The sequence below is a fragment of the Pleurodeles waltl genome, chromosome 4_1 (genome assembly GCF_031143425.1).
Source record: "Pleurodeles waltl isolate 20211129_DDA chromosome 4_1, aPleWal1.hap1.20221129, whole genome shotgun sequence".
NCBI lineage: Eukaryota > Metazoa > Chordata > Amphibia > Caudata > Salamandridae > Pleurodeles > Pleurodeles waltl.
In genome coordinates, this window is record NC_090442.1 from 1,006,724,650 (window position 1) to 1,006,744,867 (window position 20,218).

The 20,218-nt window shown below is 43.7% G+C and overlaps 1 protein-coding gene across 3 annotated transcripts in view; it reads right to left on the reverse strand.

Annotated features, from left to right (window-relative positions):
* Positions 1 to 20,218, reverse strand: part of TSPAN12 (tetraspanin 12) — a 300,631-nt gene that overhangs the window by 37,332 nt on the left and 243,081 nt on the right. For all 3 annotated transcript variants that reach the window (XM_069229859.1, XM_069229858.1, XM_069229860.1), the window contains one exon: positions 7,281 to 7,424. In XM_069229859.1, the coding sequence (XP_069085960.1) occupies positions 7,281 to 7,424 (144 nt within the window). The remainder of the gene's footprint in view (positions 1 to 7,280; positions 7,425 to 20,218) is intronic.

Sequence of the window (20,218 nt, forward strand, 5' to 3'; positions counted from 1 at the left end):
CTCGAGGCCCCGGGACATTTCTCTCCTCTGCTGGGTGCCCGGAGGTGCCGGGAGCCCTGTCAATGCATTTGCCAGATACAGCCTTCCTTCAGGAACAGGGAAGCAGATACCGCAGGAGTCCCCCCTCCCGACTCCTCTTCGTGTGGAATCAAGAGACTCACGCAATCCGCTCCCTGGAGGACGCACATGCCATTCTGGGCCAGGAGCTCACTCCAGAGGATGATAACCATCGCGCTAACGTGCACTCCTGGCGATCCACCATAAAATTGAACGGGCAGAAACACACTACGACGACCAAACCCTCAACATCCAAAAGCCACAAGCAGCCCTCCTGCGGCAACTGTAAAAACAAGGGAGTATGTCGAAGACTGGAAAAGACTGGGGGGCATATTTATACTCCGTTTGCGCCGAATTTGTGTCGTTTTTTTCGACGCAAATTCGACACAAAACTAACTCCATATTTATACTTTGGCGTTAGACGCGTCTAGCGCCAAAGTTCATGGAGTTAGCGTCATTTTTTTGCGTGAACACCTTCCTTGCGTTAATGAGATGCAAGGTAGGCGTTCCCGTCTTAAAAAATGACTCCCAGGCATGTGCGTGGTATTTATACTCCCGGGCAAAAATCACGCCCGGGAGTGGGCGGGGCAAAAACCCCCGCATTTGCGCCTCTTTTTAACGCCTGGGTCAGGGCAGGCGTTAAGGGACCTGTGGGCTCATTTTTCCCTACGCCGGCGCTGCCTGGTGTACGTCGTTTTTTTTCACGCACACCTGGCAGCGCCGGTCGGCTAACGCCGGCTAACGCCATTCAATAAATACGGCGCCCGCATGGTGCTTCAGAATGGCGTTAGCCGGCGCTAATTTTTTGGGCGCAAAACTGCGTTAGCGCAGTTTTGCGTCAAAAAGTATAAATATGGCCCTGAGTCTTCCCTGGAGGCAATGGGCCAGGGCCACAGACTAACTAATAAGCACGAACTGGGCTACTGTTATTCGGGCAGCTCTGGTGCCACTGTTGAAATCGACCCACTATGCCCACCGCTCAGCTGCTGTCTCATCCAGATCACTGGCAGAGATGATGGACCGGCTGGATCACGGACCCTTGTCTACCAGCTCTGGGAGTATCACAGTTATGTTGCTTCTCTTGTTTTCCACTTTTCCATTTATATTGGCTCTTCCGTCACCGCAATAGTTGCAGCCGTTGACATGGTGAGGTCCCTTAGTAGACATATATCCTGTCTCCTCCATGCCTTCCAGACCACCTTCTATAGTTGGAGCTTACTGGCTTACACGATTTCATGATCAAAATTCTAAGCCTCAATGTCCGAGGCCTCAATTCCCCAGTGAAGAGGGAAGCACTATTATTTATGCTGAAAGAAGCCAAATGCAATATATGCCTTATTTAAATGCCTTAAAGAGGGACTGGCATTGCCTACGATGTCGCTGGTTCGACCGTCAGTTCCTCTCCTCTGGTTCTCAGAAGCAATTGAGGGTTGTGATACTCCTGGCCAAATATTTCCTGAGACGCATTCTAAAAATGCAAGACGACGTAACAGGCTGCTTGCTTGCACTCAGGATTACACTGCACACCTACACATTTACAGTCGCTACAGTTTATTCTCCCAATGACCACCAAGAATAATTTCTTATAGATGCTATGGGGAAGGTGTTGACGTCTCCAGACCCCAACATCCTAATAGGCGGAGACTTTAACTTAGTACCTGACACACTTATAGACAGGTCAGTCCAAAAGACAGGCCAAACTGGGGAATTCTCCAACGCTGGCCTTTACTGGATGCATGAGGTGAGTCCTGAGGATATGTGACAAAACATCCCATAGTCAAGGCATACGCCTATTTCTCTGCATCCCATCACACTTATGCCTAAATAGATCTGTTTCTGGCCTCCCCACACTTGTCAGCTGCAGTGGTAGGAGTGGACTTAGGCGCAGCGGCTTGCAATGACCAATCGCCTACTAGCATAACCATACATACCCCGTATCACCCAATACAATCTAACACCTTGCACGTGAACTCCAAACTTTTGCAATACCCGTCGGTCACAAACAAAATTAATACAGCACTGCACACATTCTTAGCTGTCACCACAGACATGCCCTTTGCACTTTTATGGGACTCCCTCAAGGCAGTCATATGGGGCACCTTCATTGCCATCTCAACACAACATAATAGAAATAGGGCAGACAAATAACAGACACTAAAGGAACGAGTGAGAGAGCTTGAGGAAGAGCACAAACGCACAGGCACTCATCAAGTGCTGTGCCAATTTACCGCAGTACGTAAGGAGCTTAAAGCATTAGAGATGGACAGAGCTGAATATGCCTTAGTGCGAGACAAACAAAGGTAACAAAGCACGTCGACTCCTAGCCCACAAATTACAGGCCCAGGCACGTAGACACTGTGGATAGCTGAAATAGAGACACTACAAGGGACAAAAGGTGTATCAAGACTCGGAGATAACTCAAGAATTAGAAGCTTTTACGCCGCATTATACACTGCAGACCTGCTTAATCTGGGAGTGGCTATCCAATATATCGCCACTCTTCTCGTGATGCGAATACCCGACAGAGATGCCGAGCAGATGGATTGTGACATCCAAGTAGCAGTGGTGCCGCGGGCCCACAGCCCGGTTGCAGCCAGGAAAGGCGTCTGGTGAAGATGGTTTCTCTGCTGACTTTTATAAGCCTTGTGCACCTATCCTTGCCTCTCTTATGGCTTGTTTGTACAATTCCATTAGCACCTCCGGCACGATCACTGACTCCATAAGAGACGCCATTATCACAATGATACCCAAGTCAGGGAAGAATCCGATACTTTATGCCTCATATCACCCCCTATGTTTACAGAATGTGGATGCCAAAATATTCACAAGCATCCTGCGAGCCTGCCTGGGCATCTGCATACAGGGCTTAGTTGACACCGATCACTCGGATTTTATCCCCAAAAGAGGCTGCAGTGACGAGACCATGCGCCTATTTCACCCAACAGATAAATCACACCAATCACGCGTACCTGCTATACTGTTATTAATCAATGCTGAAAAAGCTGGTGCTAGCCAAGTTTGGCTTTGGCCCCCAGATCCGGCGGTAGGTATGGAGTAATTATGCCAAACTTAGGGCACAGGTTGGGGGTCAATGGGGTAAGATCGAGTCCCTTTGCACTTAGCTGAGGCACTAGACAGGGCTACCCCTATCCTCGCTCCCTTTTTACACTGTATATGGAGCACTGGCTGAAAGGATACAGGACAATCCTCAAATAACGGCCATCCAAATGGGAGTCAGGGAACAGAAACTGACCTTATATGCTGATGATGTCATGATAGCACTCACACATCCACTAGCATCCCTTCCACATTTGATTTCAGAAATGGAGACTTTTGGAAAGGTATCTGGTTTTAACGTTAATTTCCAGAAAACAATGATGCCGGCTTTCAAGCTCTCGCAGTCCGAGAAGGCTTGACTAGACAGCCTCTTTCTGTTCCTCTGGGCAATGTAAGGGATCAGTACCTAGGCCTGTAGATTCAGGCCACCTTACAGGAAACCGCAGAGCACAATTATGGTTTGCTAAAGGCCACAGATAGGTCGGACTTATGGTCATGGATGGGAGACTCTCTCAGTTGGATGGGGAGACTGGCAGCTGTGAAAATGACTGTGCTGCCAAATATACTGTATGTAGTGCAGATGCTGCCACTCCAAACCCCTGCACATGTCCTAGGATAACTGCACCAATTAATTGAGCATTATATATAGAACTACAAAAAAGCCAGAATGTCCGTGAAACAACTGGCTCCATAGGGAGCGTGGTCTGACACATTATAATCAAGCAGCACAACTCAGATGCATGGTAGAGTGGTCAAGGCCAATGACTGAGAAGCAATGATGCTTCATACATCTGGCAATCATAGAGATACGTTTTTGGAGAATACCCTGTCTCCCTAATTCACACAGGCCAGTGGGAGTCTATGTCTCCCCAATACTGAGGGCTACAACAGGCACATGGGACAAACCCCAACTTGCAAAAAATCTATCTACGCAAATCTCACCCCAAACACCAATCCATGACAACGGATTTTCCCACCACCACCCGTGGTACTTTCTACCTCCAATGGCAGCTCAATCGCTGCAAGCGAGTGGGAGACCTCTTTGACCTGGAGGGTATAATGGATTTTGCACAAATCCAGCTGGCATATAAGGTCCCACCCAACGCGCAATGGAAGTATTTGGCTATTAAGCAGTGGATCACAAAGCCCCACATTAAAGCAGCAGTGCAGCTGGTAAAGACACACTCCTGGAAATGATGGACTATTGGTGTTATACCCCAGAGAGACTTGCCAAGTGGAAGCAGGGAGGGGATAATGGAAGCTAGAGGCACTGCAGCCAAGTTGGGTCACTGACACACAAACTTTGGCACTGTCCCAAACCGCAACACTATTGCTCAACAGTTTTAGCGCATACAGACTAGATGTATGACACTTCTATTCCACGCTTCCCCAGCTATGTTCTGTTGGGACTCCCAGATGTCCTGCACTATCCATTTAAATCCTGGAAAGGGAAAGCCATCTCTCTTGCACTTTGCACAGCCAAACAAACAATACTGGTTAAATGGGATACGGACATCATCCCATCGAAAACAGATTGACTTCATAAACTGTGGTATTTACTAGGGCAGGGCGAAGCTCACTGCAGTGATTGATTGCATATTGTCATGCATCCGCTTCCTCTCCCAGGAATTTAGAGCATTGTCTTGTCCGCAATATTTACACATACTCTGCCTTACACAGGGGGAACAGGTCACCTCGGAGGAGCAACGCGCCAACCCTGCCCCCCCCTGATATGTGACTGCCCTCTAAATAACACATTACTGACAGTGAAGAACAATCACCAACACACTTCCTCTGTCTACTCCTTCTACTATCCCCCAGTTCCGACTCCCCACCCTTCTTAGCTCCAACCTGGTTCTTTCCTTCCCTTTGGTCATGTCCTCCAGCGGCCAGTGGATGTAGGTGGGAGGTTTTGTACTATTGTCATAACACTTACAAATCTTAATAAAACAGAACTAAGCCATAAATATCTGAGGGATGTTTTTGCACTTTGGAACTCCAATATACATGTTCTCATTCTCTTGAAATTAATGTCAATAAATGAAAAGCAAAGAAATGTTTTTTAACAAAAATCTAAGTTCTTTGATTTTTTTGCTTCTATGTTAATATATGCAAAGGTGTAACGTCTCGGCTATTTACGTAGAAGGTAGGGTGTCACAGCGGTCATGAGATGGGAACAGCAAACCAGCTGATGTTGAGGGGTTTCTCAGGCTCCTTTTTTCCTGAATTTGAATTGAGTTTTCAACGTTAGAAGCAGATAAAGTGTACAAGCCATTTATCTGTTTATAGGCATACAGTATAATAATGGCTAAATCGACATCTGAGGTAGTCTCAAAAGGATCACACTATGTTCCCACAGTGATTTCTAATAACGTGTTTAAGGACCTCTCAAGACCTACCAAAGCCACACCACAGTTTCTAGCTGAGTATTCTGCATGACTGTAGTGATGCCTACCACGCTGGTCCCCAGGCCTTCTAAGCAGCTGATTTCCTTGGTATCTGAAGGTTGGATGTTCTGGGAGGGGGCAAGAAAGGAATGTAGGTGGGGCAGATGGTTAGGAAGCAATGCGGCAAAGGATCCTGATGGAAGGGTAAGACATCCAGTCAGATGTTACCTCTTTCGCCCTCTAGTGATGTATGTGTGTTGTGGATTACTTGTAACATTGTTACTGCTGTTGTGCCACCGACTACCATCCCCACATTTGCGCCATAAGCTGGAATGATTATGTGGGGACCAGCGCTGATTGCTGGTTAGGTGCTTTTTAATTTTTTCCCTGCAAAAGGAAGGGAGATTTTAAACTACAGCAATGGCTTATAGAATGTGGGTATCAGACCAGTCTAGGTCCTTTAGCAGTAACAGTCCCTCTCGTAAATAAGTCTAATCAGGGTCAGTGTGTCTTCTATCACTAATGGTGCTTGCAGTGCTTCCTTGCACCTGTGGTCACCTTAAGGTAGGGGGGGTCACAATGCCGAAGTGTTTCATGCTCTTGGTGCTTCACAGCACTGACGTATAATGTTAGGCCGTCTCGGAGCAGCTCCAGTGCTTCCAATGGAGGCTGTCCTAACATGTTTTTTCTCTGGAAGTGATGTTTTCTAGGGGTGGAAGCCAACGCCTCCACTCAAAATCAGGCAGTGCAGGAAGAGGAAGGATGGATTGGGGAGGTCTTTAACTAGGTTCCTCCTCACCATGACTGCCACAGAGCACAGCCCACCTATACTGCGAATGCCAACAAAAGCAAAGTCTAATCCTCTAATCTGTGTGCAGCGCAGAGGTGTGTGTTTGAAGGTGCGGGGGAGGTCTTGGAGCAGGTAAACGAGGCATCTGTCAGCCTTCGCTTCTGGTCAGATCTTACCCTCTACATTCCCAATGTTGTTCAGTTGCAGTGAAATGATGATCAATCACAAACAAAAGCAGCAGAAACGGGCCTTCAGGGCCACGCCAAATTGCGTCTAAGTCTGCGAATGTCCCAGTGTTTCAGTTCATTGGTATCAGCTACTGTGCCTGGCTCAGTGCTGTGGCCACCATGGGAAACATCTTGCTACGAGCTGACTGTCTCTGGGACTGCTAGCCCCCAGTTCCTCTTCTTCTGGTGGTGGGTCCCGTACATCATCCCAGCCCCCCAAAAGGAGCTTACAACCGCACATTACTTTTACTCCTCCAGTGCAGCATTGCCTAATACCTGTGACTACTCACTTTACACGGGGCTGGTCAGGATACGAACAACCTGCAACACAAACAGCAGAGCTTCCTCACTGTACAGATTGATCAGCTAAGTGCTCTGGAGAGATTTGTCAAACCAATATCAATTTTGTATCAATATTAGGTAGCTTTCTTTTAAAAAGGCAACTTTTTTTTTTTTTTTTACTTACAACAGTCAATAAATATATATACCCAGGGTCAATTAAATGTAATTTCAAAGTTAATAAGAATATGATTCAAATGTGTCTGATTCTGCCAATCTGTACTGTATAGGATTACGCAAGATGAGGCAACTTTTATGCATACATTATCAATAGGATCAACAATTTTCTGTCATAAATTTGTAATTTATATTTAATATTTTATGAAAATACATGTTTATAAAATATACTGAGTGTCTCTAATATAATTTACTAGACAAGAAGAGATGCCTTAATTGAGGCCCGTGGCCTGGTTTGCACCTTACCTCTTGGTGAAGGTCACTCAAATCTCCATTGTGTGCTTGTTTGGAGCATCCTGGGAATTCTTTGACACAGCAGGAATCAGGAGGCCACTCCATCTCTGTCACTTCCAGCCAGTCCGTAAAGTACACCACTCCACAGCACTTGAACTGCAAATCAAATGCTAGGTTCACAGTCTGAATTGCCATAAAATACACCATTCTGTTGGTTGCTGAACACGTTCTACTACCAACTGTGCAAGAAGCATACTAAAGAGGCGTCTTAACTTATCAGTGATTACATGCAAACTGATGAGCGTGCAGACAATCTGCTGGCACCTGTAGAAACCGCCATAACATCACGTAACACAAGTGAGGAATGTGCAAAGAGCATAGGTGCTGTACGCAGCAAATGCAGACGATCTGTACATTATCAGGGAAATGTCCTCTTAGGCCCTTATTAGACCTTTGGAATTCCCAATTCAGCCAGTAAATTCTATTATCAGCTGAATCAGGAATTCTGATTGATACAGTAACACCGCATGCAGGACTTGTGCCTTCGGTAATGCGCTGGATGTTTCTGGTGATACACCTGCAAGGTGAAATGTGCTACATTCAGTCTCTGAAAAAAGTTTGGAACTGGACAATTACCCACCAAAATCAATGCAGTAATACCGATGTCCACAGTATTTCCACATTCAACATTGTAATACTTGTAGTCGGAGGATAATTTTGCATCCCGGAATTACTGCTACACCCAATATGGGTGATTCCAGGTCGGATATTAAAGGATCTGATTTTTTTTGCCACATTTTATTTGTTTTCCAATGGAGAGAAACAGCAGTCATAACGCATATATCACTAGTGTTATACATGTACATAGGGCCCACTTGACACAGAATACAGCAGTGTCCAAAACTTCTCAAAATTCTAGTTAATAATTTCTCTCACCCATTGCCGCCCCATCTGTAGCACACCATTTAGTCCTCTTGTTGGTGGCATGTTGTTAGCCAAGCACAAGCACCTAAAGCCAGAATGCACAACTTTTCTCATATTTGTCCGGGCGGCCACTAATGGCGTATGTGTCCCGTTCCAACTAAGTACATTTCCCCGTCCCTTGCTAACATTCAGAGACAGGCAGCATAGTCCTACTCAACCAATAGACGGTAATCTCTTTTTTTGTAAGTCAGCAGCCTAGGGAAATGAGCCTGTGATTATGTGGGGTGTACACGCCGTTATCTATGATCCCCAACAATACACTCTGTAGTGTGCGCATGACTGTGGCCAAGGGGCCCACGAAGGTGTTGCCTGAATATTGCCTCAGTATTTCTTAATGTGTATGCAGTCCCATGCTACATGGAAAAAGTTACAGAGGCTGACATTACATCTCGGACATCGTGCGCTTGATCAATACCCAATTTTATGTAGGTGTATTAGTGTGTAGTAATATCTAAGAAGGATCTTAAACTGTAGCAACTGCAGATACGCGTAGATTGCCAATTTTTCTGGGTCCATTCTTGCCGTACGCTATTCATGGCCTTCAAGTGGCCCAATGTCCACTTCCCACTTTTTTCTAAGTGGTGCTAAAGTGTCAGGAGCATTAATCACCTGGATTCGGTAGATACGCGATATTCCTTTCTTATCAGGTGGCTTTATAGCGACCTACGCTTCTAGGGGGTTATATTCATGAAGTGTGTTTAGTTCTCAGCTGTAGATGCGTAAGACATGACTCAGTTGTCAAATCTAAACAATGCACTTATGTGCAGACCCTATTTGTGTGTGGGCGTGTCATATGACTTAAGATGTGTGGCCTCCAAGCTGTCTGCGAGCTTGGATATACCAATTAGATTCCAAAATTCAAATGTTAGTGCTGCCACTTCCAGCAATTGAGTGCCTTGCCATTGTGACATTTCACCAGTGAGTCTGTCGTGCCATGTGATTAGGTCAGTGCAGCTTGTCAAGCTTCAAGAACTACTTTGGTGAGAGATGGAAACACTTCAGGGATCCTAGTGCCAAACAGAAGGTTAAGTGTGACTGAGTCTAGCTCCAGGTGAACTGCAGGGTCATCCCTATTGAAAACTAGTCAGTCACAGGCAGAAGAGAGACCCAATAATACAGCCTCTCCAAGGCTGCCATCAAATGGTGACTGTATACATTTGTCCCATGCTATCCTGGGGGTCTTGTCGCTCTATAAAAACAACCTTATTATGGACTTGGTTGCCATAAAAAATGGTTATGCAGGTTCTGTAGTGGATAATTGTGCAGAACATACACAAATTTGGGGATCATTTGTAAGCGAGCAACTGGCTCCATCATTAAGATTGGGAGGTGTAATATGCTGATTTTATTATTAGCTCAGTGTTGTTGATTCCCTATCAGTCAGCCTCCCTGGCTTGTCCTTCCTTCCGTTTGTGTGTGTGTGCGGGAGCCGCATGCTGTTATGGAATGTTCAGGGAGAGGGATGGCGGTTAAGGGGTATTCTGTACTTGACCTGAATAAATGTTGGTACATAACCTTCATTGTCTCCTCATCATTACATGAGGATAAAACTTGTGATAAGCTATGGGACCCTTGCCATACTTCTTCTGAGATGACATTTACACCAACAGTGTGTTCTGGGTTTTCAACCAACGCAACTCCTCTTGAGTAGCGCCTCGCTCTGGGGGTTTCTGGCACAATTGATGAGGCGTGTGAAGCCACCTCGCTCCTCTTCAAATGGTGGCAATCTGATGAACCGCCTCGTTCCTTCCAATCTCCTGCAATTCTTTGTACTCTGCTGCCTGCGTGTCATGCTGTGTGTTTCCATCCTGGGATGAGTTATACATGGGATACTGAGTGATATAACTCACACCCCTCACTCTATTAATTCCAGGCCTAACTCACTTTTCACCACCAGGGGGAACTATTTATCTCTGATACAGCTACCACACTTCGAACAATTAAGCAGTAATTATGTTCTTGCTCTTCTTTTCCTCATTTCATCTGATGCACATGGTTCACCAGACCACATGTTGAACTTTTGTTTCCCTTCTTTATACCAAACAAGTTACATACTTTAACCAAATCATGATGCAAGAGTGATGAATGTGGTGGCTATGCCTTGCCCTTTTTCAAGATGCCGGGCCACCTGTGGAAAGCTGGGCACAATTAATTAGATGCTTTGAATACGTTTGGAGGCAACTGACAGAACAGGTTATAATCCAGTTAGGAAGTAGACTACAATGTATAATTGCCCAGGTGTAGAAAGCAGAAGATTATTTGATCATGTACCACCTGGAAAAAACAAGTGGAAGCCCAGGAATGGGATGTTTATGTTGAAGCAAAAATGAGAATGAAAACCTGTTTTGACACTACAAAGAGTGTGATAATGGAAAGATACAATTTCTATTATCAATATCAAGGGCTTGGTGAAACAGTTAAATCCTACGTAGCAACAATAAGAATGTGAGCCACAACATGTTCCTTCAAATAAATGGATGAGATGATTCGCTATCAAGTGGTGATGCACACTTACTTAGAACGCTAGTATAGAGGAAGGGATATCGACAATCAAAAGTGCTGAAAGATCCCCAAAGGGTGTAACATTATTACACAAATGGGACAGTCATCATAATGAGGTCAATCTCATATGTAAGGATGGAGAGATATCTAAGAACACAACAAAGAAAGTCAGCAAAACCAGAGACTTTATACCTTGTGACACCAAACCAATATGTTCCCGCTGTGGATCAGCATCACATCTAGCACCCAGCAAAAGTTGCTCAGCAATGAACAAAACATGCAAAAGATGTGGACAGCAAATACTTTTTTACAATACATGTAGGACCAGGATAAACAAGAAGGTGTACACGGTGAAGGAACAAGAGTGAGAGGAAGAATCAGATGAGAATGAGTTAATGGAAAATTTGGTCTACCTAGTGGCATTTATTAATAATGAAGACAAACAGAATTAATCTAAATGTTGTGTTCAAGTTACCAGAAAGGACATCAATGATCTAGTTAATACTGGGTAGAGAATTCCCATATTTTTAAAGGGCACTTACGATAATCTGGAAAAGAAAAAAACACTGGAAACACGCAAAATAATTCCAGCTGCTTATAGAGCTTATAGAATCAAATGTGAGGGAGTGTTCTGTGTGGACATGGTATTCAAAGAAAGGTGCACTTCTACAAAAATTTAAGTGAAGGACTACAACTTAAATATTTTACGGTTGAAAAACAGCAGAAATTAAAAATGACAACAAGTCTTTCTCAACCAATTTATGTTTTCAGTGTTCAAGAAGATAGAATAGACACAGTTCTTGAGCAGGACAAAGACGTGTTTGGGGAAACTCAGGATGCTTAAAAGACTTCAAACAAGAAATAATTAATAAATGTTCATAACCAGTTAAACAATGCATGAGAAACATACCACTGTCTGTACTGAGGAGAACGCTATATTTAAGGACTGGGGTAATAGTAGAGAGATAGAACTAATTGATGCTTCAGAGTGGCTATCACTTGTGGCCAATGCGAGGAAAAGAAATGGAGAATTTTGCACATGCATTGATCTTCGGCAGCTCAATTGCAATGTAGTGGCTGACTGGCAACATCTGCCACTCATAAATAAAATGGTTATGAAGCTAAATCAAGCCAATGTCTCCAAAACCATATATGTCAGTGCAGACTACCATCAGATTCAATGGAATGCCAAATCCAAGAAATAAAAGGCATTTATTATGCTAGAAGGTGGATTTCAATCCCGCCAATTACCATTTGATTTATATTCAACATCTGCTGTCTTTCAACACATAATGAACCGACAACATGCACACATGCAAGGAGTTATTACATTCCAAGACGATGCACTAATCTACATCAAAACAGTTGAAGAACATCTATCACTCACTCCTAAAACAAGTATACAAAAAGTTCAATGCAGCAGTTTGGCCTTACAAAAAAGCAAATGGTTAAAGAAGTTGTGTACGCAAGGGCATTTAAGTGATGCGACTGGCATTCACCTGAAACTATCACTGATCTCAGCAATGTTGAAATCTCCTGCACCATGCACCAGGGAAGAATTGCTTTCCTTCTTGGGCATGTGGGAGTACCATTCAAAATTCATAAATATGCACTCAGGGTGGAACCGATGTGTAAATTAACAAACAGAAATACAGAGTGTGTGTGGAATGATGAATATGAAGTTAGTAAGTGGGAACTCCAAAACTAACTTGAATCAGCACCTTTTTTACGATCGTCTGATGAGAAATTAACATACTTTTTAACTACTGATGTCACGCAAATAGCGCTGGGTGCTGTATGTAGTCAGAAAAATTGTAAAGGGCAAAATACTATTGCTTTCATTTCAAGCTACTTGAGGGGGCCAGAACCCAAATACTCAGTGATTGAACAAGAACTGTTAGCCTGGGAACAAATTCAGTTTCTTTTCGGGAAGGAGTTTGTAGTAAGAACAGATTATAAACCACTTGTGATTTTCTTAGAAGGTGGCGTGTCAGGTAAGACATTGCTCAGAATCGGCAAGTTAGCATGTAAGTTACAGGAGTACCAACTCAAAATGGTACAGATTTCTGGAAGAATGAATGTCTCGGCACATTGTCTGTCATATGCCCTCGTGAGGGTGAGCCAGATTGTGATAATAGGGAAGATGATGATCTGACTCAAACAGAGCCATCATGAAGACCAAATGGGTAACATCACTTAACAATGACAGTACCCTTACTGAGGTGAAACAGAACATAGAGGAATGAATGGCCTCGTGTGAAAGCACTGGCTGAAGCAGTAAATAAATTATGGAAATTAAAGGATGAACTCCTAAAATTATCATAAAATCATAATACCTGGTGATACCCTTGCAGTACCCTCAGGCATAAGGGGAACATTGATAGCCTTTGTCCATAATGGCCACTGAGGTGTGACAGGAACAAAAAAAACATTGAGACAAAGATACTGGTGGACCTCAATGGACCACAATGTTGATTTGTACATCAAATGCTGTTCCATTTGCAATAATGGAGACAAACCCATGTCAGTGCACAAATGTCCTAGGACCTCAGTTGAATGGCCTGCAGGCCGTGGGGTAATGGTCATTGACTTCGTAGGTCCCATGAATGCTTCGCCGCTTGACATGACTCATGTATTGTTTGAATTGAATACTTCAGCCTACTATAGCTTGGCTAAACTATGGTAAATTGTGCTTTAGCAAACTGGGACAGTCTGAAATTGCTAATAATCCAGATTTCGTAGTTGATGGTGATGTTACATCAACTAAGGTGGCATTTAAGGCCCGGAAAGTTAAAGAGAGAGCACAAACTGCGATGGTTAAACCTTCCATTAGGATCAATGTACTGTTACAAACCACTTTTGCACTGGAGCTATATTTAACCTTTGATATACCAAATCACCATCAATTTCTTCTCCCCCAATTTAGACTTAATTAGTTCATTACCAGCTGTCTATTCCACGAAGAAACTTGTTTGATCCTATGTTTGTTCCATATAGATATGACCATGTTTCCACCCAGGACACTTCGTACTTTATCATGTTTTATCCCTTTTATAAAAATCTTTGAAAGTCTTTTAATTTCCCTTTTCTGGCTAGCAAGATGTCAAACAAATTTGACATGATTTCTTTTATTTACAGCTACTGTCTGATGAGCACATTTGTTTTTAATCTGTTTTGTTTTTAATTTAATCAGAAGCAGCCCGACAAAGGAAACTTTGACTGAGTGCGATTGATGTATTTTATTTATTTTTGTTGTCTTTTATGGTTTATTCTGTATAAACCGAATAAAGATTATATTATATTGACTACTCTAGCAAATGGATAGAAGTTTGTGCATCAGTGCATCAAAGTGCATCAAAGTTACTGAATTCTAAAAATAAATATTTTTTCAAGAGGGGTTTCCAACTCAGTTGGTTAGGGACAACAGAGTATAATTCATATAGCAAGAAACAGTGAATTTCTTGAAGGCAAATGGGGTTCAGCATATGAGGTCATCTTTGTACCATCCCCAAAGTAATGGACAGGTTGAGCGAGCTGAGTGTTTAATTAAGGATTCCATCCAAATGGGCTTGAAGCAATGCATCCCAGTCCAAGAAGCCCTAACCACAAGGTTGTGGTCATACCTCGCCAATCCTCATAGCACTACAGGCAAAAACCTCTTTGAACTTTTAGGAGGAAGAATAGCGATTCAACAGTCACACCCTTACTGTTTGATGACATGGGAAAGGTGGAAATACAAGAGTAAAACAGCAAAGGGGATTAAGTTGTGAAATATGGTTTTAAAACGACACAGTCAAATGCATAATAACTATCATAGTAGTAATACTGTGAGAAGAACAAATGTGAATGTTGGTGATCAAGTAAAAGTAAGATACCCTGAAAACTACTTGATATGAGCAGATACAACGAACCTAGGCGAGTAGTAAAGACTAAAGGCACAGCGATCTTGGTTGATAATGGTTCAATGGGTCAAAAATGGTGGTGAAAACATCTAAGTCCTCAAGTGGGTGCAACGTTAATCAGGATGTAATACATGAAAAAATGGGTGATCTTCTAAGTAATTTGCAAGAGGACGTTAGGAGTAGCAGTATCAATGGAGAGCGCTCCCATGTCTAATGGCAAAACCAATCTGACGGACAATGTTCAAACCAGGAATAGCTGTCAGTCCCCCTTTTGTTTCAAAGACTATGTAATGGAGCAATTTGTTGAAAAGAGGTTTAAGATATATTATGCTTATTTTATTGTAAGTACAGTGTTGTTTATTCACAATCAGGCTCCCCGTCTTCCTTGCTATTTATGTGTAGGCCCAAGTCGTTGGAGGTTATGGAATCTTGAGGGAGAGCATTTGATGAAACAGATGGCTGACAGTTAGGGGGAAAAACTGTACTTGACCAGAATAAAAGTTGGGTTCGTAACCTTCATGGTCTCCTCATCATTGCAGTGGGCATCCCAAGTGTCAAAATCTTCCCAGAGCTTAGTTAGTAGCGGAGTCAGATAAAGTTCCTGACATACTATGGGATCGAGGGTAATGTTGAAACCCAAGTATTTAAATGAGCCTCCCTGTATTTTGATTTGTGGGAGATTCTAGGGTTGTACAATTTCCCCTCTCAAGGGTATTAGAATAGTTTTCCCCACTTGAAACCGAGTCCAAAGGCTATTCCAGAGATGTCTAACATTTTTGATAGACTGTCCCAGTTCACTGTGGGCTCCTACAATAGTATATCCTCTTAAAGGTTCCAAATAATTTACACTGTTAACATTGGAGGCTAGAGGGTGTTAATGCAAGTGTTTTCATCCATAACTAAGGAGGGCAGAGTTCTGAGCTTCATGACATGTTGATTCATCTATTTACAGGGGAGGTGAGATTGCACTGTCCTATTTTATTAATAGTCAGAATTGGTAATTGTGAGGGAAGAGAGTATATATGCTAACATTCTAATGTAACATATTTAGTGTGGAAAACTGCCAAAAATGCCATCAAGTTGCCACAACAGAGCTCTACAACAAGAAGTATGGATTCCAAAGACAGGCACAGAGAGAGGGCAGAGTCCAATCCAATGGGGTGAAGCATCCCTTTTATAAAGCGTGCATGGTCTCTCCTAAGGTGCCGACTTTGTCGGGAATTGCGACTGCGACCCTGTGACACAGTGCTAAAGTGCATATGCTCTTGGTCTAAATTGCTTTGGCGATTGGTTTCCACATATCTGATGTACTATAAATCAATTTCTACTAGTGGGCCTGTAGCACTGATTGTGCAGCCCACACAAAGTAGCCCTGAAAACACTTCTCAGGCCTGACATTGCAGTGCCTTTGTGTGCAGTTTTAAACTGCCATGTTGACCTGGCAAGTGCAACCACTGGCCAGAGCCAAACCTTACATTTTACTACATGTAAGTCACCCCTAAAGTAATCCCAAAGCAGCGCCATGAGCAGGGTGCAGTGTATTTAAAAGGTAGGACATATACTAGTGTGTTTTACATGTCCTGAAAGTGAAATACTGCTAAATGTGCTTTTCACTATTGCAAGGACTACCATAGGGTAACATGGGGATTGCCTTGAAATATCATTTGAGTTAGTTTCCCACTGGGAGCAGACAGAGATAGGGCATTTGGGGATTTATGAAATCACAATTTTAAAATACTGGTAAAGCTGGTTTTTAAATTGTAACTTTGAAAATGCCACTTTTAGAGAGTGCACATTTTCTTGCTTAACCATTCTGTGCCTCTGCCTGTCTGCTGAATACACATCTGGGTCAGGATGATAGTTGAGCTGTTTGTGCATTTACTCTAGACAGTCACACAACAGAAGCTGAGATGTGCCCTGCAAATTCAGATGGCCCATCACCAGGCTGATAGGTGATCCTGAGCTAGAGTGGTAGGAGGAGCTTACACTTGCATCTGAATAGGCCTGTGTCTGTTGTCACACAAAGCAGTCTCCAACCCCCTGGAGTGTGTCTGGGGCCAGTGCAGGGAAAGCCAGGGTTTTGTGCACTAAAAAGACTTCTCTTTGAGGTTTGTCAACTTCAAAGACAGAAATGGGTATAAGTACTGGACCTCTGACACCACATAGTTAAAATCCTTCTGGACTGAGGAAATTCTCCCAAAAAGAAGAGCTGGATGCTGCAGGAGGGACTGCCACTCTGCTTGTTGCTTTGTTACACTGGCCTGCTGCTTGCTGCTTCTGTCCTAAGAGTGAAAGGACCAGACTTGGCTTTCTACATCCTACTTCCAAAGGTTCTCCAAGGGCTTGGTTTGAGCTTGCCTCCTGTTAAGAAGTCTCAGTCACATCAAAGACTTCACCTGCCAGCACCTGGGCTCTCTAGCTGAGAGTCCTGACTTACCATGTGGTGCACAGTCCAGTTCTTGGGCCCTTCTGGTGCAACAATGAAGAAACTAGTGCATCGACTACCAGAATGACTTCAGAACCGGTGCCGCTCTCTGACCCCGCGCCGCTGCCTGCACAAGTCGACGCTGCGCATCTTGACCTGCTGGATTCATCAACCCTTCCGTGTAATAAGGAACAGATGCCTCACCGCCAACACCGCATCACTGCCCCTGCAACTGTAAGGCATTAACACCTCACCTCCCATGTCTAGCAGTAAGGAACCAACACCTTCCTTACCCTGTAACAGTAAGGAACTGACGCTGCACAGGCTCAAGCAACGCCTCACCTCCCTGATACCATGCAATGTCTTTGTTTCCTCATTGTTTTCCAAGGTACTGTAACCGGGGTCTATACAGCTCCACAGCCGACCTGCGCTCCCTCATGGTTGGCGCCGGACTGCTGGAAGCGACTCTGTCAAGCCGTTGTGATAGCCCCTGTTGGAGCTTTTGGTTTTCTATGCGCCATATTACACTTAATTTTGAAAATTCATATCTTTACTTGTGTGTGTTGGATTGTTGTCATTTGGTCTGACTTTACTCAGATTAATATTAGCTATTTTTCTAAACTGGTGTGGAGTACTTTGGTGGTGTTTTCACTGTGTTACTGTATGTGTGTACAAATACTTTACACACTTCCCATGAGATAAGTCTGACAGCTTGAAACAAACTACCAAGGATTGCGACTCATGAGGGTCCCTATTTAGACAGGGTGGAAACCACTGCCAACTAGAGACCCCATTTCTAACATCCAGGATTTAAGATTTCTGGAGGAACATTTGCCTTAGTATCAATAAAAAAGCAGCTATAGATCCAAGATATCAGTTTCTCATTGGATTACCACTGTAAATGATGCACTCCCTTTCACTGCTGGTCCAAATGGTGAGTTCAACCCTGCATTGGAGGAAGTATCAACCCCTTTGACCACTGTTAAGTCAATGTAAGAATTATCATCATCATAATGAGGGAGTAGATAATCCCAGTCCTCACCATTTTCAGCTCTGGGTGGTGGTGGTAACCTTTGCTCAGAACTGGAGTCAAAAACATAATGTAGGTTCTGATGGAGCATAGGCTCCAGTAGCGATATCGGATCAGTCAGGCTGTGTAGCGACTGGCTGTACTTTAGTAATTCTGTAGTGCCATATTGGTTGGGATCAGGCTAAAGCTGGAATGGGGTCACATATCGAACCAGCACTGGATCTTCCTCCAGTGTCTGTATCAGCACCATGAAAGACAAACTGGTGTAGTGTGTGGGGCCAGGTAGAACTCTGGGTGGGGGTTAGATGGAGGTAACTCATCTGAAATCCCCTGTGGATCTGTGGGGCCTGAAATCGCATGTGTCTATAACCATCTCAGTAATAAGAGCTACTTATGTTCAATGAAAATGTTCCCAAGCTACTAATATTATTAGTGTTGTATGCATCAGACAAAATTACATTAGTGTTGACCCTACACAAGACCCACCTGTGATCACCTCAGTGCAGGATTGCCAGCAGTAATGTAAACAAGCATTTGCAACGCAATAGGGTCTCGCTTTTCTCCAAGTTACAGCTATTAGCAGTTGTAAACTCCCAACCGGATTTTTCTAGCCACATTGAATGGAAAAAAACAGCGCAATTGCGCTGCTACAGTTTACTCGTAGTGAAACCTATCGGCAAAAGTGCAATTATCTATGTAACCGGCAAAAGTGCAATTAACTATGTAACAGGGTCGATATTATGCAAAGCGCCCGACTTCTGCCAAGCGAGATCACGCTGCAAACAAAAGATAAAAAGTAGTCCACAAACCTGACGGGAAACAGGGAGCCTCGCATGTTTTCAGTACTTGGACGCTGCGCTCGAGGAGGGCTAACCACCAGAAAAGGCATGACGTATGCGTGCCTTCCACTAATGAAAGCAAGCAGATTTTAACAAGCAAGCCCACGAACCAATGAAAGACACTGACGTGACATGGACGGGGTTCCGAGCCCTTTTCTAACTCCTAAAGCGTCTCGCAGGTGAAACGCATGCGCAAGCGCATGCAACAAAGGCTCGACCCTAAAAAGGCTTGGTCAATTTGGAATACCTCTGCAAGTGTTATACATAACAGCAACAGCTTCACTACCCCTGGCACTAATAATTCTCTGCATGGTGCATGAGTCTTCATTAAATATAATTTTTTAATATATTTTGGAAATCATGGGTTCTGAAAATACACAGATTTTCATCCTGCATACATACTTTCAATTTTGGTATACATATATTAATTCAACCAAGCAAGGGCTTCTAATTTAATAATCTGGGCTACACACAGGAGAGCTCCTAACAGGTAACTGGATAGCTACCAGCGGCCACAAGCTACTTGCTGGAGACGCCGGCACCAGAGGCAGCCAGCAGAATGCCAAGTATCTGCAGCACGGGTGACTTAAAAGGATCAATTTGCTGTGGCATTGCCAATGGCCCAGGAAATATGGAGCAAATCAAAACCAACAGGGGAATCTGCTCTGTAACCAGAGCTCTGAAAAGAGACAGACTATTATCATGATGCCCTCAAGCCTTCTCTTTGGATAGAGTGGTGGTGGTAGGGGTTGAGTCCATCTTCAATTCCATTAGCTAGCATTTGGACTCTAATTTTGACTTATTGGGGAACTTTGACCACAAAGTTGATGTTTCACAGACGTGGCCTAGGGAGTGGGAGTAAGTCTGTGGCCTCGACCTGGAGTGATTTTTACACAAAGACCGTGATTTCTTCCCATGTTTGGCGATGTACAGCTTAGCTTCTCAGCCCTACACTGCCTGCAGGTGCATGAGGGCACACTTTTCACATGACTTCATATCATGACCCAAGTCCAAGCTTTTGAAACACACCTTGGGCGTGCCCATGACTGACATCTGTTTTTTACTGCTGCGGCATGGTTTGAAACCTGTATACCAGACTTTTCCAACAAGTAGCTTGTGAGCTACTGGTAGCTCTCCAACTACCTGTCAACAGCACCTGTATCCTGTCCAGCCTACCAAAGTAGAAGCTTTTGTTTGACTGAGTTAATATCAGTATAACAAAATAGAGAAGTGTTTATTAGAGACATAAATGTGTGTATTTTCAAGAC